This window comes from Topomyia yanbarensis, chromosome 2 (genome assembly GCF_030247195.1).
Source record: "Topomyia yanbarensis strain Yona2022 chromosome 2, ASM3024719v1, whole genome shotgun sequence".
NCBI lineage: Eukaryota > Metazoa > Arthropoda > Insecta > Diptera > Culicidae > Topomyia > Topomyia yanbarensis.
In genome coordinates this window covers 175,112,067-175,139,093 of record NC_080671.1, presented here as the reverse complement: position 1 = coordinate 175,139,093, position 27,027 = coordinate 175,112,067, and the positions used below count along the sequence as shown (strand labels likewise).

General features: G+C 39.3%; 1 protein-coding gene across 22 annotated transcripts in view; it reads right to left on the bottom strand.

The window, feature by feature from the left end:
- Positions 1–2,738: 2,738 nt before the first annotated feature.
- The window catches only part of LOC131682192 (sodium/hydrogen exchanger 3), a 175,412-nt gene continuing 151,123 nt past the window's right edge, over positions 2,739–27,027 (bottom strand). For 11 of the 22 annotated variants that reach the window (XM_058963488.1, XM_058963493.1, XM_058963504.1 and 8 more), the window contains 3 exons: positions 24,050–24,371; positions 13,931–13,996; positions 2,739–7,583 (listed from right to left, as the gene is read on the bottom strand). In XM_058963488.1, coding sequence (XP_058819471.1) covers positions 7,367–7,583; positions 13,931–13,996; positions 24,050–24,371 — 605 coding nt within the window. In that variant the 3' untranslated portion in view covers positions 2,739–7,366. Of the gene's footprint in view, positions 7,584–13,911; positions 14,754–15,352; positions 15,384–24,049; positions 24,372–27,027 lie in introns of those variants that run through there. The other 11 variants (XM_058963498.1, XM_058963505.1, XM_058963509.1 and 8 more) reach the window with 9 other exon arrangements.

The following is a 27,027-nucleotide window of genomic DNA, read 5'->3' as shown; positions in this document are numbered from 1 at the left end:
AGATATTAAAATGGGTGCGACATTACTTGGATTTGCGGATCTAGATCAGTAATGATCAATCAAAGCAGATTTGACCATATTCGCCACCTATGACGTATCACGATGCTTTCGGGGAACACGCCAAGTTCCTAAGCTAATATCACGCCTATTTCCTAGCGAATTTTTCACCGATTTTTACAAGTATACAAAAGTTTTTAAAAGTATACTGTTAGATATTCTCTACTCTGCAGTAAAACATATCATCACTGCAGACCTGCATGGGTTTGTTAGAAAGCGCTCAACAACGACGAAGCTATGTGTCAACCCTGATTGATAAATTAGAAAAAACGACAACAAATTGATGCAGTGTATGTAGTCTTCTTCATCTGCTGCCGATAGATTCCCAACAGTTTCTTTTTCTTTTTTCCTTATTTTTATTTCGACGATGGCAATGGCAATAGTCTAATAAAAATCTATCCCGGCATTTGAAAGGCAAACATAGATGAACAGCAGCGATTTTATTGATGCCAATCGTCGACAGGTTTTCAGTGGTGATCCTACGTGGCTTTTCTTTTGTCGGTTCTCACGGTAAAGAGGTCTGTCTTTACCAGGAGGCATGTTGGTGGACTTGAGTGATTCGTAGTTAGTTATGCTGCCTAAGCTCGACCCGCATCAACAGAAGACGAAAGTTATGCCCGTAAGGTATTGAGCCTGTTCTAATGACCCTGCCACTTCTAATTTTCCAATCTGTATACTTCACATCCTTGTTCTCACTTCAGTACTATGGCTCTAAATTTTCATAACTTACCCTACCCAATAGTCTCTAGCTAATTGAATGTTGGTGACGCGAAAATCAAAAAAATGTTCGTTGAAATGCTCATTTTTGCTAAAATAGTCAAGACAACAACTTCAATATTTGTTTTTGCGTTCGCGGGGTTTTTGTGTACTTGTTAGTTAATTATTTGGTTAAAGATACACAACTAGAGGTAGGGCGAACACAATCAAATTAAAGATTATAAAATTTAGTGCCTCCAGAAACTGTAGATGGAATAATTTTTAATCAATTGATGCATTCAAATTTCTTAGTAATTCAAAGTTATTTGAAGATTTTGTGTATTTTCAAACATTTAAAACAAATGAAAATATTAAACCTAAATTTTATTTAAATCCATTGATATATAAAACGTACATTATGGCATTGTATTCAAGGCTACATTTTTGTGATAATTAAAACAATTGAGAGAATATAAAATTTAGCTCTTCCAGAAAATATAGCTTGGAACAAATGCATCAATTAGAGTATAAAATGTGTAGTTCGCCGCTTTGAAATCAAGAATACTTGTGTCCGACATTGTTCAATGCACATAAAAATTATTTTTGGACTATAAGTTCTACGCACTTTCTTATATCGATTTGTTTCAACATTTTTTATTATTACTTGGTGTAGCACAATTTACTATCAATATTTAGTATTACTTTTTACATAGAAAGTATGTTCCTGATGGTGAAAATAGATATAAAATCAAGTAGCTTTTAGTAATTTTGTATTCTCTAAGTATTCCGATTGTTAATCAAAACGACTATTTAAGTAATGGCATAAAATAAATACACAAATCATAATCTCGAACGACAGACGCCAGCAATAAAACTATCGAGCAATTACGTTCGACTCGAGTCGTTCTCGAGTTCGATTGTTTTGGTTCCATAATGCCAATACATCTCGATAGTCTAGTATTTCTTCGAACGAACTCGAACGAAAATTAACTTTCGAGCTCGGATCGAAATTCATAATGCGAAACAAGGTCGATTCGATAGAATTTTGATCGAATCGAGATGGTATTATTCAACCCCTGGTTTATCATTAGTCGCACGTTGAACAATTTTTTGGCCGCTGTACAACATTGGACAAATGTTGGATGATTTCGAAATATTCATTTTCAGGAACTTTTTTTTTCGAGAACCGTTCGTACTAAAATACTAGGCGCAACAGCTAAGAGCAAGACCTAACCGTGCTGCCATAATGTGTAGTGAGCAAGGAAGGATTGCATTGTGTGCAGTTTTTTGTGTGAGTGATTATCTACTTGGTAGCAGTATCAGGGTTACCGGCGAATTTCGCTGTTAATTCTGATACTGAACGGTAAATTAACTAAATAATGAGGAAATCGAAGTTTGTGCAATTTTTTAACTAGGAGTCTTATTTTTCCCCGCAAGCTATAGTTTTTCGGATGTCGTATTGGGTTCAGATGGTTAAAAAGCTTCAACAGAATCGAAATAATGTTTGATGTATGGGTAAGTATTTTAAGGCAAAATATAATAAAACAATTTTTTTTCTTTCAATAGGAAAATCCGTTTTACTGCAAATTAAATAAACATACAGAAAAGAGCCATGGATAAGCTGATAAAATAATTAGAAATTTTTTCGCGTTGTCGTGACTGTTTTGACTGTTGTGCTGGTGCTTTGTATAATATTGCGTAACCTAAAAATGTGTCTATTTTCTCATGTACTGCAATGCGCTACTTACAATCTACTATGTATTTTCAATAAGTAATAATACCGCTGGTTTTCTTAAGATATAATTGAAAAATTGTAGTTTTTTGCGCTGTGGTCTAACATGAAGGTGATGACTTAACCATCCACTGTCACGTAAACTGTTTCTAACTAATGTCTTTGGGAATAGCAGAAAAAATACTTGCATTTAGGAAATTAGAGACATCGAATGAACTTAAACTCAAAAACTAGAAATAAATGCATTTGTCTAATCGGGGTGGCGCAGTGATGCCTTTCGTTTCATTCTAAGCTACTAAATACACGTTGGGCTGCTATAGAAAGTTTCTCTATTCTAAGGCTTTTTTCCATCTACTTTTGGATCCTGATTATGGTCGATAGGCTCGGTTGAAGTTTTTTGTGAATTGTTAAAAATAAATGTTTCAACATCTGTTGCTATTGAATTCTCGCAAAAAATCTTCCCATACCAACTTTCTGAGTGTGGGCACTCTAAGAAACTGTTTCTAAAGTGAGAATGATTTCAATACCTTTCTGTAATTAAATTTAAGAGCTCATTTCTCTCCAAGAGAAATGCTCTCTGGACTCCCTAGAAATGGGTGGCATGTTTCTTTTCGCTCGGGTGCTGTCAGTATCAAAGATGGCGTCGAAACAGCAAGCACTCCGCGAGTGTGTTGTACGGTTTTGCGAAACACATGGTCATTGTAGAAAAAAAGTTTACGGTAGACCACTTTCGAAGACCCACATTCCAGGAAATGACAGTTGCTATTCCAGCGACAAGTCGGCCACACCCCGCGAAGTAAAATCTAAGTTTAAGCATAAATTTGAAAAAAGTTATGCTGTACATCCCCATATCGGACAGAGGGATTTCAAAGCCGTGGTTCAAGCCGAGCGGTCTGGCCATCAATCAACAAGTGTACCAGGAGAAGTGTTTTAAGAAAAATCTTCTGCCGCTCTTATAGGAGCATCATGCAAATGGGAAGTACGTCTTCTGGCCGGACAAGGCGTCTTCTCATTACGCCAAGAAGACGCTGGAGTATCTTGAGGAGAAAAAGATACCGTACGTGCCGAAAGAAACCGGATTAGAAATACATAACAGATATATTTCAAAACTATCTCTCGCATTGTTACTTGTTATAAATTTCTGTTATTTTAACTACTAACAAGACCTAATTTATAACACAGCATGTTACAAAAAGTGTGCTGTTATAATCTTGTTATTTCATTCTGATCGGGAAGGAATCCGACCAACTTGCCCCAGTGCCGTCTCATTGAGGATTTTTTCGGCTCCCACAGTGCCCTAGTGTACAAGAATAATTGGCGGGCCAAGGATACGAAGCACTTAACCACCAGGATCAGGAATTGTATCCGGAAGATGGACGTCAGTGGCGTCCAGCGCTCTTGTGAGAGCATCGCGACTAAGTTGCGTCGTACAGCTGACCAAGGCCCTTTCTCCAATATTCTTTGACGTTGTTTTGTTAAAAATATTTTTAATAAAAAATACTGAAATCTTTGAAAAATTTTATTTTTGTTTTTTGTGATTCGCCCCACGTGCAAATATCGCAAACATTTCAAATTCATTTCAGTATTTCGGTGGACCGTAAGAAGAGGTTTAGAATGAGAAATGAAAAGACAACTAAAAGTGAGAGTATTAACAGGTTGTCCGAGATCGACTTAGATTCCGAGCGTCATCGCTACCACCAAGTAAATTCTGTGCGATTCACGAGAAAAATAGAGAAGAAACGCAAGTTTAGCGACTATATCGCAATTTTTCTAGATATCTTTCTGCAGGTAACTAGTAACAAACTTTTCGGAAAAAATCGGACCAGTTATATATTACGACTCTTAGGCTGTGAACCATTTGGTGAAATTTTTAACTTTTAGTTAAAATCTGACACTTCGAAAGTTATTTGCAAAATAACCCTACTCTGGAGCATGATTAAAATTGACACAGCGATAGTTAAATTTGACAGCTCGATGGTTAAAATGTTGCCCATGATGCAGAATAAAAAGGTGGAAACATTTTCTGTACCTAATTGAGGTTGTCAATATTTTTCAATACAAAATTAAGGGATAAAGATGGAAACGATAACGTGTTGTGTTATGATTTGTTTGGGTTATTTCATGATGTGGATGTTTACTTTTCGAGGCTATGACTGTCATACTTAATGCAATAAGAAAAAACTAATTTTAAAATATGGACAAATGTTCACACCTGTACCAACTTGTGGTGATCGCAGCTGTCAATTCTAAATAACTATCCATATGTCAACTTTTGAAATGGTTCGCTCTCTCGGTTAAATTTTTCCATTCAAGAGAAAATAACTTTCGAACTGTCAAATTTTTTTTTTTGATTTTTTTGAAGGTTAAAAAAATCGCCAAATGGTTCACAGCCTTATAATAGTTCTTTTGTGAAGCGCCTGTGGGGACATCGCCCATATTTCAGAACAGTTCAGTGTCCTAAAGAACCTGATTTGCTCACGCGGAGAAGTTTCTTTGGCATCTTCGGAAACTATTCCAAATAGCCTGTTGCTAGAGATAGCTAGGCAGTATCATAGAATGTGCCTAGAAGTCTTCATAGTATTTTCTGCAGGCACTGTCTTGAGCTTTTTCTAACTTAAGGTGAAGCGATGCCAAAATCACACTAAAGGTTCGGTTATGTTCGACTATGTTCCGGTTACGTTCAGCATCTGTGTGCGGCTAGAACGTACTATACCGATAGGAGATGGCACGCACACAAGCGTATCGTTCAGCAATCAGCTGACTGATTTTTGTACCACGTGTTTCATTAGTTTTGAAAAATGAAAAAATACCAATTTCCCACACTAATCGAAATTCCGTGAAGAGAATCTATTCATCTGCATGTGCTAACATGCTTACATACAGTGATACAATTTCTAAGCAATCTGAGATAAGACATTTGAGTTAAAAACGATTTTGTCGTGCGCGCCAATGCAATGTTTTGATTTTGACGATGAAATAAAAAGAAGCAGAAACGATAGCTGTCACCTTGTGACTCTATTCAGCATGTCCTTAACCAAATATATTCGGACTCGCCCAGAATCTGGATAAGTTATTTATTCTACAGCCTCATGTGGTTGGATGTGGATTGTTTTGACAGTGATTTGTTTTTGAGGTACACGTGTTCCAGTTTCGTCTCGGTACGAACAAAAAGTTGTGCGAGGTTGTAGACTAGAAAACTATTAATTCTACCAACGCCGAAAACCCGCAGTGGACAATTCGAAATAACGCGAAAAAGGAGAAAATTGTCATTTATACCGTGGCTCCATGATTATAGTCCGGATGTTTAAAGCATATGTCGCGCTGGTAGTTTGGATCTTCAGCTAGGAGATGTTGAGCTCGATCAAGAAAAACCAAGATCTGTCGGATCGGGATATCGCCAAAATACGGTTCCACCAAAAGGAATTCATCGTTTTTTTTCCAAGCTTCTAAATCACGGAATGGAACGATGAAGCAGAATACATTGTATATAGTGGATTTCAAGCTGGTTCCCGGACAAAATATTGAATGTCTGCTGCCAAACCCTGTCGTCTGGTGGGATTAAGGAGAATCATTCTAAACAGCGCAATACAAGATTTTATGTTTTCACCTCCACTAAACTTTTGAGTACTTTTGACAATATGCCAACTTATAGTACAAATACATAGTTTGCTTGTTGAAATCGTCATATAAAATGATTTATGAGTTGAAAGCTGTTTGATGGAAACGGAAAAAAAATAATTCCATTGGAAAGTTATCATAGTTATTGCATTATTTGTAATTTACTTGACCGTAGAATTGAAGCGTTGTTGTGTACTCGGTACCTTGAAACCAAACGTAGACCGCCAAATGGAGGTGCTGAGTAGCTGGGCGAAAAAAGGCGGTGATTATTTGGATCTAGTTTTTCAACCGATTTCAACTAAACTACCTGCCAATGATCGAGAAATTATTCAAGATTCATTAATATTGTTGGTCAGCTTAGTAAACCGGTTCCAGATTTACATAGAAATCCCGAGGGTTCTATCAGGGCCTTGTGAGCTGTATGCATTAATCTTACACTTCCAACTCGCTTTGTGTATTCTAAGAACAAAGATATCCTGTTTTTGTTGAAAAGTTGTGCAACATATAAGAAATCTTTCGATTAAAACACGAGACATATCGACGTTGTGTTCGACAAGATAGGCCTATTACGAAACTGTCCTCATTTTCATCATTAGACCTATTGCTGAATTATCTTGGGATTGACAATCGATGGCAATTTTACTTTGAAAAGATTACACTGAGCCTATCGATTTTCTCAGAACGACACTATTCTGAAACGGCCTATTAGATGCATCTAGTAAAGAATTATATATAGAGAACGTATGAAGTACTATGCTTCTCCTATCACAATAACTATCATTATTTTGCTTGCCTTGATTTGTCTAAAACTCCGTCCTGTTTCACTGTTTACTCAAATTAGCATTGTAATAAATAGGAATACATACTCTATGATCTTTTGACTTTACTGTCCCGTATTAACCCAAAAATATAACGTCAGTTTATGCTAAAAAATACTTACATAACCTAGAGTAACATTACCGAGTATGTTGATTGCTGCTACGGCTCTAGGAGAGTGGCGTATCCATCCATTTTTCGGTTCACCGAACTCATCGTAGAAGGAAGCGCTTGGAAAACTAGAAGACCTCGTCCGTTCAGCTCGCACACACCCCACGCCACTCTCTGTGAAGCGGAACTTGCTGACTTCGGGTGAGTTATCTTTCGTCTTGTATTTGTTTTTAATTCAATCATTAAGTACGTGGACTAAGGCAGAGGCTTATCGAGGCGGGATGTGGCAGCGGTGGTGACGGCGGGAGGACTAAAGACTACCTAGATAAATATTTCTCAAATGGGATGCTGTTCGTCACCACAGTCCTCATCTTCCTCTTCGTCTTCCTCGGAGTCGGTTGAACTGGACGAGAGAAGTGCGGTGGTTTGGGGGTTGGTCGACTTGCGGTTACTGGGCGTTCCCGAGACCTTGATTAGAGTTGGTCCTCTGCGGGCTCCGTATCTGTCGCGTTCGGGCAGGGACTTGGTGTAATTTTCTTCTGGGATCGCCTCGCTGTGTTCCGCGGAAAAGTTGTATGTGCGTGTTTGAATTCCCGAGTGCCAGTAAGAAAACGAGGGTAGGGGGAGATATGTTTTCAAATATTGTAGTTTTTTGTTTATAGTTTATCAGATTGTGAAAAGGTGGTGGAAGTGTTCTATGTGAATAACTATTGCCTTTTTTTCTCTATATCAGGTGATTGGCTACAAAGACTACGGGTTGGCTAAAGGCAGAACAGTTATCGAAGTGTGAGTATGTTGGGAAAAATGGAACAGGGCTCTGTAAAGGCGGTGTGATTTGGCGTGAAAGAAATGATGAGGTTAAATAGAAGTATATCATAGACATCAATCTACAGTAATAGCGAAGAGACTACCGAAACCAACTGAAGCTATTTATAACATACGTAAAATACATACCACGGTTTTGTAAGTCAGTCGACTATGTAGTAGGATACAAGACTAGATATAAGGATTGAGTAAATTAAATTTCTGGACATGAAAGTATAGAACATTGATTGCTCCCATTAAATAAAAAAAAACAGATATTCAGTTGGACCTTAACTTCACAATAAAAAATCTGTATGTAGTATTTCAAAATAAGAGCATGTTGATCCAATACTCTAGCTTTCCGTGTGTGGTTTTATCAGTTTGCGCAACTAATGCATTGCTTGTAACAAAGTAAACATCAACTCTACCGAATGGCAAGAGGAAATGTTTGTCAGATATCATTATGCTAGATGGTAGATTCAAAAGTCGGTTCAAAATGTTAACATTGCACTTAGAACAAGGGACAATCATCGAAGGCAAATTCATTGGGATTGACCATATCAGTTCGATATTCATCGAACATTCACGCGGAATACTAACAGTCGATAACAAACTATGAGCCGATAAAAATCTCTTTGAATCCACGAAAAAAATCCTTCCGATGCTCTTGAGCCTCGAGGTTCAATGTCTATCGTTTTGTGCCAGTACAGCAACGGCAAACGAAATAAGTGATGGATTCAACATCGTCACCCGTGAATCATTGAAGCAAGAGTAGAACATTCGGTAGCAAGTAAATTCGTTTCTTAGAATAAAGAAAATCGATCGCCGATTCAGCATTGAAGCCAAAATGTTCAATAAATACGATTACCTTTAATCCATTACAAAGACTCTCTCTTTCTATTAGACTACCCAGAAAAAACACGATCTTTCAACAGGATACATTCCATTAGCGTGGCGGGAAATAACCGTCAAATTCATTTCCAAAGGTGGCCGCGTCACACATTAGGAAGCAAAGAGCTTTAGACCGATCACTCTGACCTCCTTCTTTCTTAAATCAGTGGAACGTTTAATCGAGCACTACATTCGGAATGTTAGCTTGGGCGAGCATCCACTGCATTCAATGCAACATGCATATCAGCGGAGGAAGTCTACTACCACCCTGTTACCCAAAGCTGTCTACAATATTGAAAAAGCTTTTTTCGCAAAACCAATCAAACTTAGGATTTTTTCTTGATATTGAAGGTGCTTTTGACAATGTGTCTTTCGAATCCACTTTGGAAGGTCATGGAGTACCTTCATATATCAAGAACTGGATACACGCAGTGGTTAGCAACCGACATCTGTGCTCATCGTTAAAACAAGTAGAGATAAGGAAACTGAGTGTCTGCGGACGTCCTCAAGGTAATGTGCTGTCACCACTTCTATGGAACCTTGGCGCCAATGGCTTATTGACGAAACTTAATGAGCTTGGGTTTCCGACATATGGTTTCGCCGATGATGATCATTTAATGATCACCGGTCTTTGCATTAACGCATTTTTTGATTCGATGCAACAAGCCTTATGTGTTGTTGAGCAATGGCGTCTTCATGTTGGACTGTCAGTTAATCCAAATATAATATCAATTTTCACGCAACGAGAGATTTCAACGGGAGCTCGTCCGTTGCAGATCTTTGACTCTGAAATTATTGTCGCTGATCAAGTTAAGTACGTTGGGGTAATTCTTGACTCAAAACTTAATTGGACACCTGACATCGATTTCAAAATCAAGAAAACTTGCATGGCCTTCGGCCAATTTAGACTAGTTTTCGGCAATTAGTTCGACCGAATCGAGATGGAAATTAGTAATCGCATGTCGAACTCAATTCGAAGAACTTAGCGCTTCAAATGCAATCTACCTTCTATGGGTACCCGGTCATTCCGGTATTATTGGAAATGAGGAAATGAGTGGGCAGACGAATTGGTAAAAAGCGGGCGCTGCGACTGAATGTGTTGGTCTAGAACCAGTTTTATCACTTTCGATAAGTTGCATGAAGCACAAGATTCATTCTTGGGCTGCATCCGAACATGCCAACCATTGGCGTAGCTAGCAAACTTGCGTTCAAACTAAGACTTTTCTGCCGGATGTGAGTCTGAAAATGTCAAAGAATTTGCTTCGTTTTCCAAGCATAATTGCTGTGTTCTAGTCAGGACACTGGCTGGACATTGCAAATTCAATTATCACATGGCTACTATTCAGCGTACTGTTTATTAGTGTAATCTTTGTGATTCCGATTACGGAACTTCATTTCATTTGATATGTAGCTGCAATAGCGTATGCGGATAGATACATAGATTAATCTATGTACAGAGATCTGAAACTCGAGGATATGCTATTGTTCCTACCCCGGGGTGGTGAAGAGCTATCCTTGCATCAGGGAAATGATGAAAAGACAAAGCACAATGGCAAAGCACAAATTTCCGATCAATATGAAGAACGTGCTATTTGAGCCAGTCGCTACTGATTCCTGATTCCAGGGCCACCGAATACAACCAATGTTTCGCATGATCTCACGCGAAATTTTGATTGGAAGAGCTACGCGTCCGCGATATTCTAGTCCACACAAGAGCTTGCTCCGGAGGAAGATTACGAGTTCCTGGCTTGCTTGATTCTCGACACCACGATGCAAGCTCAGACTAAACGCGTACCAGACACGAAACTCTCGCGGACGGCCTGCCAACCCATGGTAGGACAAAGAGTGCTCAGACGTGTACGCGGAGAAGGCCGCCACGTATAACACTTTCCGGGACGATGGGCTACCCACTAGCTATCGACAGTACGCGATGTTAGCAACGCGAATGAAGAGTTTGATGAATGCAAAAACATAGCTACTGCGCCGGTTCGTTAACGGACTAACGAGAGAAACATCGATAAGCGCTCTTTGGGGCACGGCCCGGCGGTTACGAAACCGAAACAGTACGGGAGCGCGGAATAATAAAAACCGTTGGATATTCGATTTCGTAAAGAAGGTTTGTCCGGATTCCGCCCCGGCACAGAAGATTAACCGCGCTGCGTCTCCTCACGATAATGCGAACGAAATACCTTTTTCGATGGTGGAGCTCTCATTTGCTTTCTTATCAAGTAACAATAAAGCAGAATCAAATTCAACTTGTTGAAGAATCTGCCAGACTCTACCAAGAGACGCTTGTTGAACTTATTTAATAAGTTTCTTGAGGCTAATATTGTCCCACACGATTGGAGACAAGAGAAGGTCATCGCCATCCAAAAATCAGAAACACTAGTCTTCGACCACAATTCGTATCGACCGATCGTAATGCTGTCCTGTATGCGGAAGTTGTTCGAGAAAATGATCCTATCCCGCCTCGACAATTGGGTCGAAGCAAATGGCTTACTGTCACATACACAATTTGGCTTTCGCCAAGGCAAAGGGACGAACGATTGTCTTGCGTTACTCTCAACCGAAATTCAAAGAGCAGATGGCATCAGTGTTCCTAGATATTAAGGAGGCTTTTGATTCAGTTTCTATCAACATTCTTTCAGACAAGCTCCACCAGCATGGTCTCAGCGACTCTAAACAACTTTTTACTAAACTTGTTGTCAGAACAGCACATAGGGGGTGGGCATAGCGTAGTTGGTAAATCGATTGCCTTGTACGCAGCGCACCTGTGTTCGAGTCCCAACCCCGCACATAGGGTTAGAAATTTTTCATAAGAGATTTTTCTAACCCGAAGAGGCGAATGACCTTAAGGTTAAAACCACTATAATCTACGTTTTTCCATCCTTTTACAATGTAGAGGTAATTCGGACCTCCCTACGGGGCAATTCAGACCGTCATTTTTCTTTAACTTGTTTAGAATGGAATTATGTTCACCTATGAATTAGTTACAAGAGACACTCCTTAAGAAGCAAAAAAATAAACTGCTTTACATAAACTTAATCTGGTGTGTCACAGCTGTCGATTGGCGACCCATGCATTTTCTTTGCCGTGGCGTGTGCAATGGTGTACGCAGCCGCAAGCCGCTGAGTGGTTGACGGAATAGGGGGTCTGAATAGCCCCGTACGCTCATATCGCACAAAAGTGGTGAGCGTCTCGAAAATATTTCTGTTTTCACCTAAACAAAAATCATTCCATAAAATAGGAGCCTTAAGCTTTCCAAAACACTTACCTTTTATTTTTTCACTTTTATTTGTTGCTTTAATCATGGTTTTTCCATCATAATGATTTTTGTTTTGTGAATGGCAAAACAATGAAACACGTTGCATCTCCTTTCTACAAAGAACAAAGAATCAACTTCAGCTCTCAAAATTAATGTTTCAGAATAGCGGTTCCACGAATATGTACGATAGTCAGAAAGTCTTGCTACTTTCTGAGAAATCATGGGGGTCCGAATTACCCCCACTGTCTTAATAGCCCCCGGTTCCCCTATATTTTATATATTTTATATATTTTTATCTGGATTATTGAAGAAAATAAATTTCGTAATTCACTACTAGGGGAATTAATCACTGCTCCAATGAGATGAGAAGAAGGGGAGTTTCGTTCTAAGAAACTTCCTGAAAGACATCAGATTTCTAATATCAATAGTATTGAACCCTTTTTGCACTTTGGGATTACTATGGAGCGGTCGGAATTGCCCGTATGTTGAGCGTCTTGAAAAAATCTGTGATTTCAACCAAATAAAAATCATTTCATAAAATAGGAGTCTCAAGTTTTCCAAAAACATTTACCTGTTATTTTTTCACTTTTGTTGTTTTAACCACGATGGAATTAAAAGCAAATCTTTCTCTTTGTAAATGCAATTTACATGCGGAAAGTCTTTCAACACTGAAAATTAAACTGACCTCGCCGTCATTTCTATTCCATTGCACTACCGCAATACCTCGACATATTTCTAGTATCTAACAATAGCTTCAGTTGGTTGTGTTAAAAATATATGTTTACTAAACCTCGCCCAAAAGAACACCCTGTAGAAAATCCGTTCGTGTATCACAGTCGGTATGTGTACATGTGTTAAAGTGTGTCTTTTTGCCATAGATTTTCAGAAGTAAATAAAAGTAGCAAGCGTAACTTTAACCATTTATTAAAATCAACAATGACTACAATATATAAATAAATATATGCCGCATTAAACTACTTCGCTACGGTGAACGTTAATATCTAAATAGAATAAGCTGAGAAGTATATTAATACCACTGGTTTAAATAGGTGTATATGAGGAGCTATTAGTGTTAATTGTTTACCAATCTCGAATTAATATACTTCGCACAATAGTCTACAAAATCAAAAATTGTGACAAACAAAGAAAAACATACTATATCACCAACTGACCGGAACTAATACTACGTTCACACTACGAGTTAAAACGTGTTTTAATGCTATCTTGATGACATATTTCTTGTTGCTAATTATTATAACGTGTTATAACTCTGTAGTGTGAACATAGTATAACGTCCATAAACACTGTTAAGCCTTATTCAAAAAAAGTACAACCAACAGACAAACACGAATGCTTGGTACGAAAATACTTTTCTTTAAAAGGATAGAAATATCTTATTAAATAGGTAAATTATGCCACATTAAACGCCAGCTAAATGTTAAAAATGTAGATCTTAGGTAACATGCTTCAAACGCGCTGCTGGTAGTCTCATTCGATTCATCTTTGTTACACGTTTTAATGCGAACGAACTATTCTAGGGGAACGTGTCTAAACCCGAACGAGAAATTAAGGCACAAATGAGGAACTATGGCGTTGCTTTGATACAGTTATGAGTTTACATATGAATTTCGCACATTTGTTTACAATGAGATCCGAGTGATTTGAGAAGGTGGGGGTGTGATCTCACACGTGGGGTACTTTCAAACGACTGTAGAACAGGAGGAGATTATAGTAGGCTCTTGCGGTCAGATTCGTTAGTTCTCCTAATCGTGCCGTACCCCATATTAGTGAGAGAGATTTGCATGAGTGGAATGCCTTAATGTTATCTCTAGGAAATGTATTGAATCGCTATATAGAACCATTGAGTTCCAGTTGGGCGGAGGAATGAATGAGTTGTAATAGTAATAGTAGTGGTAGTTGGAATAGTTAGTAAAAAGTACCAGCATTTCATCGACAAACGACGATGGGAGACAATAGTGAAATCGACATATTCAGATGTGTTGAACCTGTTTCGGAGGATAAATAAGTAATATTAACGGTTAGCTTCATTAGTGGATTTGTTATAGTAAGGTGATTAGTTCCTGTGTTGTGAAAGATTCGTTTTGTTCAAAAGTTTTTCGTTGGTTTTTACAACTTCGTACGACAAGGCTAATATAGTAGTATTTTCGTTAGTGAAATAATATTGGTCTTTCTATTTTAGACTACTGTTAGATCTACATTTTTAATCACACGATTAATCGTAAGTACCAAACATCTACAATAATGGCATGCAATAAATTGTTTTCAATAATACTGAGCTGAGGCCAAAATACGTAAATGTGAAAACTGTCTGCCCTTCGTACGACGTGGATGTCACTCTCGATCGGTGAGTTCCACGAACTAAAGTGAACCCTCAAGAAATGCTATGATGAGTCTATGACTGGAATGCGTCCCTACTGTAAAAGTCAAAGGCTACTACTGTCCTAAAATTAGCATCGTGTTTTGTCCAACTGAAACACTTCTACACCGTACCGGGAAGCCACCTCTCGCACACAGTCACGTACAATTCCTATTGTTTTCGGTTGATTTGATTCCTAGGGTGCCGAGTACTGTCGGAGGTCTCACAGGATAGGGTAAGGATCGTCGTTGCTGGGCATAGGGGTGAGTTGGCATTACTAAAACTAGCTCTTTAGACCCTCGCCCTGTTCGTCTTCTACCTCGATCGGTGGAGCAGGAAACGGTTCCATCACGAAATGACTCGGTCGTCGTCCGGGCACTAGTAGTCTGCGGATGAACAACATATGGAACAGCAACTTTATAACTCACATGCTAGGACTAGTTTGAGTACTGGTGTGTATTTTTTGCATTACTATCGATCTGTGACCTAGTCAGGGCTATCTGTTTATGACTGATGATTCCAGTTTGTCACGTGTCATGTTGGCGTGTTGTCACGTGTCGCGAACCGACTGATAGATTAATTTTACCTGAAGAGGAATTGGTAAACTGGGACTTAGGATAAAGGATCTATGCGGTCTTCAAACCTGCTATATTTGCATTGTTGCATATTGAAAACAACATTGACAAGGTTAATTTGAAAGGTAAAAGTCAAAATACGGTGTGTCTACATCTTTTCATAATTGTGCTAAATGCATCAAAATAAAAGCAAAGTGGACAGAAAAGCGCGTAGATTATGCTAAAAGTAAAAGCGTAAAAGAGTCTCGTTTTAAGAGAAGCGTGTACGTATCTGAACAATAGTTGGAAATTGTATAGAAAATAGTAGTAAATTGTACAGATTGACCAGAATGCAGTGAAAATAAGTACATGTGTTCAGGCACAAAAATGTAATGAATTCTACTCAACATAAATTCGTAAAAGAGATTTACCCCGGGAAACTCTTTGCTAAGTCCACATTATCTATAGATGAAGAAAAGGAATAGAAATACACACACATTTACAATGGAGAGAAATATGGTAGCAAAAGGTACTGCAATAAGAGGTCAGAGCCGGAAGATGAACAATTGAACAAAACTTGGAACAAAAAAGACAGAAATTGTATACGAAAATGTTTCCATAATATACAAACTTAGTCCAAAGGTAAAACTAAACTGCTCGAAACTACGACGATTGAATCTGATTTTCATTTTCTTTTAAATCTTTGAATATTATTATAATAATTATTATTAACCTTTATGGTTTTAACCTCAAGGGTCATTCATTACATTATTCATTAGGAAATAGTATAATTTTTTAGATTGATGCAATTAAAAGAAAAATCGAAAATTATTGCAGTCAACTATCCTGGGCGCACTGCTTGCTGTTAAGCATGATCTTTTTCGGGGGTGAATTCACTTTACCATCTGATGCTTGTTGGTTGGCTATTTTATCAGTATCAGAGAAGAAGAATTCAACATCCCTATCATCTCGAATGTATGATGTAGTTGCAAATGGGTCACCTATGAACTGCCCAGAAAAAAAACGAATTTTTGAAACTCAATCGGCCCACCAGTGGGTCGATTCCCAATCCCACTAACAGCATCTGATCCAAATCGGACAAGTATTGCTACCGAACCAACGAACTTAAAGTTTGTATGTAATTTTTCAACAATTTTCATTGAAAAAACGCACTAGATGGCACTGTGTATATCGGTTTATCACTTTAAGTGAACATAACAAAAATAATGTTATTGCCTATTTCTGAATAATTTATCTGAACATGTCAATATTCTATTTCACTTCTTTAAAAAGTTATTCATGACGCCCTCTATTTGATGGAAGACGAAACTAAAAATTTCTAGCCAAAAGATGACTTATATTATGTACTAAAATTCTTCTGAAAATACTGTTTAATGAAACTCATCCGTTTTTAGCAAACAACAAATTCCGTGGAATTCTACGGCTGGTTCAATACTATACGCAAACCTGACTCAGACATCACTTCGTTAAAATTTAATAACTTCTCCTACTAAAGCTGAATTTATTCGCAGTTTTCGACAAAGTGTGCGCAATAAAATTGTCTTTCTTATTTTCGTTTGTAGAGATAAACTGATGCATTTAGTGCCACCTAGACTTGCCCGATTTGGCTCAAATATGGAACAAACACTCCTGATGGAACTAGGAATCGACTCAGGGGTGGGCCGTAGGGGGTCATATTTTTCCAGTGTAAGATCATGGTCCGTTTTTGCCTTTCACAACTGTTCCACCTCGCGTAAGTAAGAGTGTAAATTCGATCACGACATTCGTTCACCTTAGTGGGCGCAATTTGTTTTTCGATTCACTCATCTTGCTCATCGAAGCTTTTCTGTTGCTGGAGTGTAGAAGTAACGAAGCGACGCGGACAAAATTTGTTTCGTTTATTTGTTTTGAACAAACGGTGCCTTTTTAGCTTCTGGTCTGCGCGAGATTAGGGCTAGACATAACCTTTAATTGAACACAAATGTCCTTAAAATTCTCACATGATAGCGTAGGTTGTTTATGATGTTACTGAGTATCAGCAATTTCTCGTTAACAGCTAGCTGCTTCTCTAATTTTAACTCCTTCGGCGCCTTCAGCAGCAGCTGTCGATCGTGCCATAGGAACAATTCCCGGAACCTGTTCCAACCTCCACACATCAATCAAGTCTGCGACTAGTGGGCGATATTTGGCACATTTGATGTCCTAACTCCCTTCTCAGCCGAATATTTTGCTTTAAATGATCATCCGATCCCTGAAACCCTTTGGATTGCAGCACGTCACCTGGATCACTACCTGTGCCATTGTTTGAACAAAGCTTCATTTCGTATTCACCACAGCGGTTGCATCAACCAATCCGTCTTTCGCTGGCATCACCGGGACGCCCGTTATGCAGTACTACGGTAGGTCCCGAGCGCTCCGACGCAGTCGTGCTATTAGCCAGCTTTTGGTTGGCAGCACGCTACCGAGTACAACACATAATTTCCGGTTCATCAACTACCACAACGTTCGAGGAATGAAAACAAACATTCTTGATTGTCCTCATCTCCTGCGACTACGACATTATTGTTCTCACCGAAACTTGGTTACGAGATGATATATCAAACTTCGAGCTTACTAGGAACTAGGCAATTTATAGATGTGATCGCAACTCTTCTATCAGTGATCTAAGGTGCGGAGGTGGTGTTCTTATTCCGATAGAGAAACATGTAACTGGAACTGTACTAAAAATGTCAACATGTGAATGTTTATTGTCGTTTCACTGCCGGGTCGATCTCAATATGGTTGCTGCACTTATCTGAGGCCGAATAGTGATCCTGGCTTGCATAACGTTTACTTCTCTGTGGTCCAGAGCATTCTCGACAAAGCCAGCAAGCCAGATAATTCTGTTCTGAAGAATATAATCATCTCTCTCATGTCCGGTGGTCTTTGGATACCGATCTTAAGTGCTACATCCCTGAAAATACGGCATCGGAGCAAGAGACGGCTATCACAGATACGTTGGTCGTTGATGGTATATATCAAATATTCTCTGTTAGCAACGTGAATGGACGAACATTCGATCTAGCCTTCGTCAATGACACGAACGTGTTTGAACTGATTGAGCTTCCGACATCTGTACTTAAGGTAGACCCTCACCATAAGCCCTTTGTTTTATGATTTGTCACGCGTCCTGGCGATGGCGATGTTTCTGATACAAATAATGGTGACCTCAACTTTCATTTTACTCGATGCAACCTTGATTAAATATTAGGCTGTTGGTGCTGTTAGTTGGCATGATATGCTAGATAGAAATAGTTCACAGATTTAGATCAGGCAGTTACGGTGTTCTACGAGGCCATATATGGAATTCTTCGCCGTAATGTTCCTAAAAACAATATTAATTCCCATAAGGGAAAATTGGATTAAACCACTTTGCGCGTTAAGGGCACAAAGCCTAACTTAAATTAAGTTTTATTTTTGTGTTTCGAATTCATCTCGTCAGTAACTAGCACCATCTGGGTTTAATCCAATTTTCCCTTATGGGAATTAATATTGTATAATGCAAGGCGTTTGGCTCCCGAGCCAAAAAACAAGAGTTCGTTTTCGCTTTCTCGTCAGCAAACCTGAGCCTCTTTGCTTGCTTCCCGGGACATCACTCGATATAAGTCAGTTGCTTTGAACGTTCACATGTATGTGTCTGTTTGGAATTTATTTTGTGTCTAACTAGTGCAAATTTGGGTACTAGTGTAGATACATCGTCTAACTGGACACCCAGATGGTGCTAGTTACTGGCGAGATGAATTCGAAACACAAAAAATAAAATTTAATTCCTAAAAACGTTAAGTTGAAAAGCAGATTATAAGTGATGGAACGCCAAGCTTGGTCGCCTACGCAATGTAACTCCGAAAATAACGAAAGCGATACTTACGTCACAGGATCGAGGACAACAAAACTATTCTTTGACATATTGAACTGCAATATATATATATATATATATATATATATATATATATATATATATATATATATATATATATATATATATATATATATATATATATATATATATATATATATATATATATATATATATATATATATATATATATATATATATATATATATATATATATATATATATATATATATATATATATATATATATATATATATATATATATATATATATATATCTTAACCAAGCCTGCGAAATAATCCCTCCACAATCTCGAAGTTTATAAATAGTAGAAGACGTTCCTGGGTTATGTCAGAAAATGTCTATCTTCGAAACGAATGCTCACAGTCCGCAGCCGATTCGATGGATCTACGCTGACGATCTGAAAATCTTTCATTCAATTGCTTCGGGACTCGATGCAGGTGGATATAGTCAATCTTGTGCAGTGGTGCTCGCCGAATGACATACAGATCAACGTCGATAAGGTCTAAGGCGTTGCGAATATACTCTTCAAGCTTGTGTCATCGAGAGAGTGGATTCTAGCGATTTGGGGGTGTTATTCGACAGAAAACTTCTTCACCGCCACAACGGCAAAGGCTTTTGTAACATTGGGCTTTCTCAAACGGAACTCTGTTGATTTTAAAGATCTCTATGTGCTGAAAAGTATATAGTGTGCACTGGTCCGGAGCATCTTGGAGTATGCTGTACAAGTATGGGCACCATACAACGACGTTCAAAGCAACCGGTTGGAGCGCATTCAAAGAAGCTTTGTACTTTCGTTTCATTTTCGGTGTTTTCTTGAACAATGTTGACTGCCCCGACATTCTTACAAAGAATTTTTCCCACAATTAAATCAAAAGTATAGTCCAGTGATGCGACGATGTCGATTATGGTGAGCCGTTACACTTGTCATAGACCAGCACATATCTAGGCAACGTGGTGCGTAAATTGGCCCGATGGAACTTTGGGATACAAATACAGTTTGAAATGGAAATTTTCCCGGCATAGGCGGTAGCTAAGCACAATTTTCTCCAGAAGACCACGTTGTATCGCTGATTGCTAGTACAAAATCTTAGGAATACTGCTGTGAAACTCGTAAAAGGCTGCGTTTGCTGGTACGTGGTCACTGGTTTCATGCGATGTATGACACATCCGGCATGTACCCTCGATATCTTGGTGCCAAACATGACTGTGGACTACACAGATTTCTACTTCTATTCTTCATTTTTTCCTCCAGATGCTATAGATTACATTGGCACTTTCCTAAAAATATTCTAGAAACCGTATAATGCCTGGATGTCGACATTACCTTGTTCCCCTTCGTACCGTAGCAATGCGAACTTCTCCAGCGCCGACTGGGCATGACGTATCTCTCCTTATCTAAACGTCTTCCCTCAAGATCCTTGAGGTCACTGTGACTCCATTTGAAGACGCCATAACTGTAAGTTATCATCGCTGAAACAGCAAACGTGTTGATTGATCTGACATTATTCTCCGCGTTCAAGAAATACATCAAGACACTGCTCTCTCGACTTATGAACTTATCTCGGAGCTCAAGCATGATGTCTGTGTTACGAACTCCCTGCCGGAATTCGAGATATTTGTACGGTTCGATATGAAACATCTCACTTTCGTCGATCTCATCGGTACCAGTGTCGACTACTCGAGCTGATAGCATTTCTCTAGGAGTTTCCCATGCCAATGTCACCAGTGATCTTTTTGACTGGTTTGATAATTACGCCTAGTCGTTCCATCGAGTCAGCAAAGATCTCAAGATCGTCCATGTAGAATGAATGGATTGTCTATGCTGGTGTACTTTCTCCGTACCTAATTTGTTTATTTGTTTATTTCCTTATGAAATTTCCTAAAACTAGTGTAATTGCATGCGTCTTCGAAATCCAGATACGGTGAGGTTAAAATCAAATAGTGGGGAGAACTCGTTGAACCTCCGAACTATTGCGATGACAGAACTGTTGGCAGCATAATCAATTAGTCTCATTTTAGGAAAAAGCATAAGGACCGATTTCTTTATCCTCGCTTGACCCTAAAGCCAGGTTTAAACGTACTGGTGAACCTAGCTTAAAAGTTAAGCGAGGGTGAAGAAATCGGCCCTAACTCTTTGGCGAAGAGTTCGAAATAGCGCTTAGAGGTGCATACGATGTCATTTTCCTTTCAGCCAGGGTATGCAGACCTAACATTCGGTGTAGATCACACCACATACTCTCCAGTTAACTCTGAAGAAACTCGGTATCGGTTTTTATCCAGTATTCGTCGAAAAAATTTCATGTCGTCGGCCAAAGAAATGCGGGGTCTTTGTAATTTGATATTGACATCATTAAAGTACAGCAGGAATATTACTGGACCGAGATGGCTTTCTTGTGGAAAGCGGGATATAGCGAAGAATTGTGCAGATAGACAGAAGAATGGTGCACATAGACAGTTTGTCTTCCATCGAGTTAGGAACGAAACCAGCGCAGAAGTTGTCTATGAATACCGAGTTTGTCCAGCTTCGTTATGGCGATATCATGGTTGATTTTGTCGAAGGTCGCAGATAGATCCAAGTAAATAGCATCGGTTTGCAATCCGTCAGCGAATCCACCGAATACATATGTTATGAGCGAGATCAGATTGGTCGTTGTCGACGATCGTTTTTAAACATTAAATTCCCTGATAATTATCAATGTTCGATTTGTTTCCTTTTTTATGAACTGGAAACTTGTGCGCTGCTTTCCAGCAGGAAGGGAATGTTCCAGTAGTGAGTGTTAGCATACGAAGATTCGCCGAAGTGGTTCAAGATGCCCGCTGATGTACTTTTTGACAAACATCGAGGGAATGCCCGGGGAACTAAATGCTTTTAGGATGGAATTTGCTGCAAGAATGGCAGACTTATCGACGCAAACTTGGTTGATTGTTCATCCTAGAGAAGGAGTTACATTGGCAATGGTAGCGACTTGTTGTGGTGGAAGGCTTTCGTCGGAAAAAATCGCTTGAATATATGTCGGAGAACAGTTGGTAAATTACCTAAAACTCCATTAAATGACATACAAGATGGTAAACTGGATTCTTTTCGTTGCTCGTTCACACACATCTAGAACGACTTGGGCTTAGAATTCAGTTGACGCTCTACGCCCCGCTGGTGTCTGGAAAAGGCGCGTCTGCGTTGCTGTTTGTATATATGGTTACCAGCGAGTACGAGATGTAGTGGGGGATGATGACGCATACGCTGGACTAAAAGAGTCGGAGCAGCGCAGCGAAACGGAGCGTAGTCCGGCTTGCTTGATGACATTATTGATTTACCGAAGTGTTGCGCTGCTGTAGCTGTCCAGAATACAACTGGCATTGTTGCTAAGCGCAGATTTTTCCATATCCAATCGTAGATTGGATAGCGCAGATTTTTCCATATCCAATCGTAGAAATCCGTAACTTGCCTGGCACCAATGGAGGAAAGATCTACGTCGATCAGGCTGAAATCAAGAATTCTATCCGATGAAAAATACACGATACACAGGAACAGAATGCGATCGGCAAGTTTCACTGATAGCCACACTTACTCGGAGCTCGGTTGTCGTTGATCACTCGGGTTTTTATACCATGACGAAGGGCGATAAGCACACCACCACCTGATGTTTTGTAGCTGTTGAGGGTGTTGCGGTCACAGCGATAGACATCGAATATTGAACCAAACACCTGGCGAGACAGAGTCCGATGGTCGAGCCACGTCTCGGTCAAGGCGATGGCGTCAAAACAGCAGCCCGTAGTTTCAAACAAATAGCTGTCCGTTGATGAATTTGTTGAAGTCACCAACCTTCTGGCAAAAAACCCCGATATTGTTGGAGGACGGATCAGGTTCAGCAGAAAACGAAGCCACGTTGCCGTTTTGAGCGTGTAGGAATATCCTCCACCAGCGTTACGAATTCGTTGTCCTCACACGTGAACAACAAGCTTTACTGAGCTTTACCAACATATGACTTGCTCTATTATTCCTTCTGTTCAGCTCACTCTGTACTTCTTGCCGAATCAGATCGATTAACGCTTGGGTGATCATATAGTTGCGAATGAATGTTTCGCGGTCTGATCCAGATGTTCGGTAAAGTCTGGGTATGCCTCACCAAACATCTCGGGTATCTGAGATCATTTGCTGCTGTCGGTCTAGACCATTGTACAGTGATAGTAGGCATGGATGGCGAATTTGGTGATCCCACGCACGTGTGCATCCGTGAAGGTGAGCATATATCTTGTGTATTGTGTATGATTTGCCATTATTGCTCCACTCCGACAAGGAGTCGGTTTGAGTTTGAATACTTCTACATCGTTAGCCGGAATTCTACCCCTATGATACTTCGACATATTGGGATGCAAAATATATAATTCCTATATTTAGAAGGATGTCAAAAGTATAGTTCCTATACTAGACGGAGCCTCGTGGTCCAGTAATGATAAGAAACAGACTTCTGAACTAATTTCCAGAATTTTAATTCTATTGAAATTGTATGATTGCATATTAGAGAGATTTAAGCTAGTTATGCTACAATCATGTTCAATCAGATTCTGATACATCATCGTTTTGAGCACCTTCGATTTACATACTAGACTGTCGTGGTGAAAAGGAATAGAGGGACTGCTTAGAATTCAACAAAAAAAATCAAAACGTCTACAGTACGACCGATGTGTGCGAGTTTTGTATACAAAGTTTTCGTGGAACCGTCTGAACGAGTATATGATTCCGTCTGGACAGTGTGTCTAGTGTTGTCCTGAGCATAGGTGTCTTCTCCTAGTGATCTTCTGTACATCAGTATTATTTGAATAGTAGTAGTAGTATCACCGTGTTAGTCTTACAGCTAATCAATCAACGATTAAAATACGAACAAATAAACAGTAACAAACGATACACCACGCACATAAAGGTCCAATTTGCACCCGATTCTACCAACCGCATCCATAAACCAATAATTGACTTAACGTTAAACACCTTCGCCATCGGCCTAGAAATTGCACTCTTCTACTTGGAAAAGCATACGTAATATCTATTCTAGCAGATCAAAAGCGGGGCCAAGCAGAAGAGTGAACTGGCGGATATTTTGAGGTTTATTGTTCTTTGGGATTCAACAACAGCTAGCCAATGCAAGGAACTGTAAACACCTATCACAAAGGACATAGGAATTTTGGAGACAGGCTTATGTTCAGTTGGACTTACCCTGTCAGCTCCAGCATCGAGCCGCGTCTGTTGTTTCGCCTATGGCTGGCCGTTACCGGGAAGGCATTGGTGTGCGGAACGGCGGCTTTCGAAACACCCAGCGGATCCCCGTTGGTGTCACCGGAACCGTCGAAGGTGATGTAGCCGGCGATCGATGCCGATCGTTTATCCTTCTTGACACGACCGATCGGCGTCGTCGCCATCACCGGGGTCGATGTCTCGGAATCCGTTACCCCGCCGATGACGATACCACCCGAGCCGGAACTCTCGCGCCGGAAAAGACCTATTACAGACTTGGCCTGTTTAGGTTGTGTTAGGCCACCTACAGGAGTTGACGGTGTGACGGGGGCAGTTGCGGACAATGGATAAAAATGCGGTTAGGTGCAAGCTAATGCGGCGAATGCAAATTAATCAAATCATAGATGGGTTCGGAAAGAAGACACGGGAATAGTGGGAAACGAGCACCGAAGGGCACAGATGGTGGTTCGAATACCAGAGAGTGTCTGGGCTAGTCTAAGAAGGAAAGGTAGCATTTTCCTTCTTGGTCGTCGATGGTTGAACATTGTTCTATTGTCTGTAGCTGTTGTCGTACCGGTGTTTTTATTTAGAGTCTTGTATTGCGTAGTATGTTCGACTCAAATTCTGCTTTCGATGTTAAGGTCTTCAACTGCGTAGATGATTGGGCACTTGCCACTTAGGTTTAAGCCCACATAAGATTTTATTAATCTAAAATTCGAATAAAAGTAACGTATGACGCTACGATTGCAGCCTTCATAATAGAAACAAAATAATTCGCTACTTTCGTGATAAATTATAGCTTAGTTACCGGTAAATAAAATATGTATGGCATACTAACCTATTTTATTATTAGGTTAAAATCTTGATTGAATGTAACGAGATGAGACAGCTATTAATTCTGTTGAAAAAATTCAAATGACGTCCATTGAGACCACCATTTTCGTGTGCTTCTTAAAAAGCTATCAATTTTGGTAATGAAACGTTGCAAAATTTACACACCGACTACAGGGGCGGCGAAACACTTTACGCCCGAGTGGGTGGAAAGCATAGGGTGAGGGGTCCATTAGTAAGGATTTTTCCCTTTTCGCAATGTACATGCTTACATTACATTTACATTAAATCACGTTCGTTTATGCAAATGGAATTGTGGTAGATCAATGTTTTCAAATGTGTGTAGTGCGTGATACATGCGTTGCACATCTATTTTTTTTGAAATGGTTCAAAATTTCGAGTGGGTAATTACCCACTCGGTTATTTTCGAGTGGGTAGTAGTACCCATACTACCCACGCTTTCCGCCGGCCCTGACCGACTATCAATAAGCGCTTATAAGTAGAGAATTATCCACAACCTTGAGGTTCGAAAACCGGCACTCGTTTTTCACCGATTCCAAGAAACATACGCCATTTGTATCGCTACGATTGTTCTCTAAGAAACAAATCACATGTTTCCGACCAGCTATACCAAACTTCGACATTTTCATTTCACTCATCGAGCGAACGAATTTCACACAAAATTAAAAAGTTTTGATTGATAACAGTCGAGAAAGGATATCTAGAACCCAACATTTCAAATTATCTTATTGAATTTAAATTTGCCATTTCTATCGTGGAAAATAGTTTTTCTAATCACAAGAGTGTGACCCGGATGGTTCAAAGCAAACATAGTACTGAACCTTTGGATATGCAGGTTACCGTCAATACCGTCCCACCACGCAATTGAACAGAACGATGTAGCAGAATCTAGTGAATAGGAAACGCGTCCGGAAGTTGTAATACCGGCATTCGTCGAAATACTGAGGATGGCTTCTTATGGACGACGAAAACTATGTCAAGATGGATTTCACGTTGGTTCCCGGACAAACTAAATTCGAAATAACGAATTCTTTTTTTGCGAACCAAGTTCGTAAAAAAAAGTTTGAGTAAGAAGTTCTTTACAATTTTACATATTCTTAGCTAACAGTTACTAATAAAAGTAGGGTATATTCGGAATGGGGTTAACGAGTTAATGACGGAAATCGATGTCTGAAGTCATTTTGAAATCCAAGATGGCGACTTCCGGTTTAGATAAATTCTCTATAACCTCAGCAATATGCGAGGGGAAAGCACTAAATCTTCAATACCAAGCAGTGCCAAAAGTCTTACATAATTAGTTACTTTAAGTACCATAAAGTGTTAAGTACCGCAAAGATTTAAGAAAGTACGCGTAAAATTCATTGTTCTTTAATTACTGAAACGATTTTAAGTACAGCGTCTTTGTACTTTAAATACGCAAAATATTTTTACTACCGTCAAGATGTACTTTAAATACGACAACAACAGAAGTATTTTTAAATACTTTCATTACTTACTTTAATTATACTCAAAATATGTTGGTATTTTCAATACGACGCACTCAAACCTGCTAGTGCTTGCCCCTCGGCAATATAGGAATTTTCGAAATCGGATTGACGAGTGCATGACGGAAATCGATGTTTTGAGCCATTTTTTAATCCAAGATAGCGACTTCGGGTTTTGAAAAATTCTCTATAACCTCAACAATATGGGAATTTATAAAATCGGGTTGACGAGTGCATGACGGAAATCGATGTTTTGAGCCATTTTGTAATCCAAGATGGCGACTTCCGATTTAGAAAAATTCTCTATAACCTCAACAATATGGGTATTTTGGAATGGGATTGACGAGTGCATGACGGAAATCGATCTCTCGAGCCATTTTGTAATCCAAGATGGCGACTTCCAGTTTAGAAAAAATCTATAACCTCAACAATATGGGTATTTTCAGCACGGGGTTGACTAGTACATGACGAAAATCGATATCTGAAACTATTTTTAAACTTAAGATGACGCATTCCTGTTTAAATTGTTAGGGTTGTCGGTTGCTCAACCGGAAGTCGCCATCTTAGATTTCAAAAAGGTTTCGATTGTTCATTTTCATCATCTACTTTTCAAGCCCACTCCAA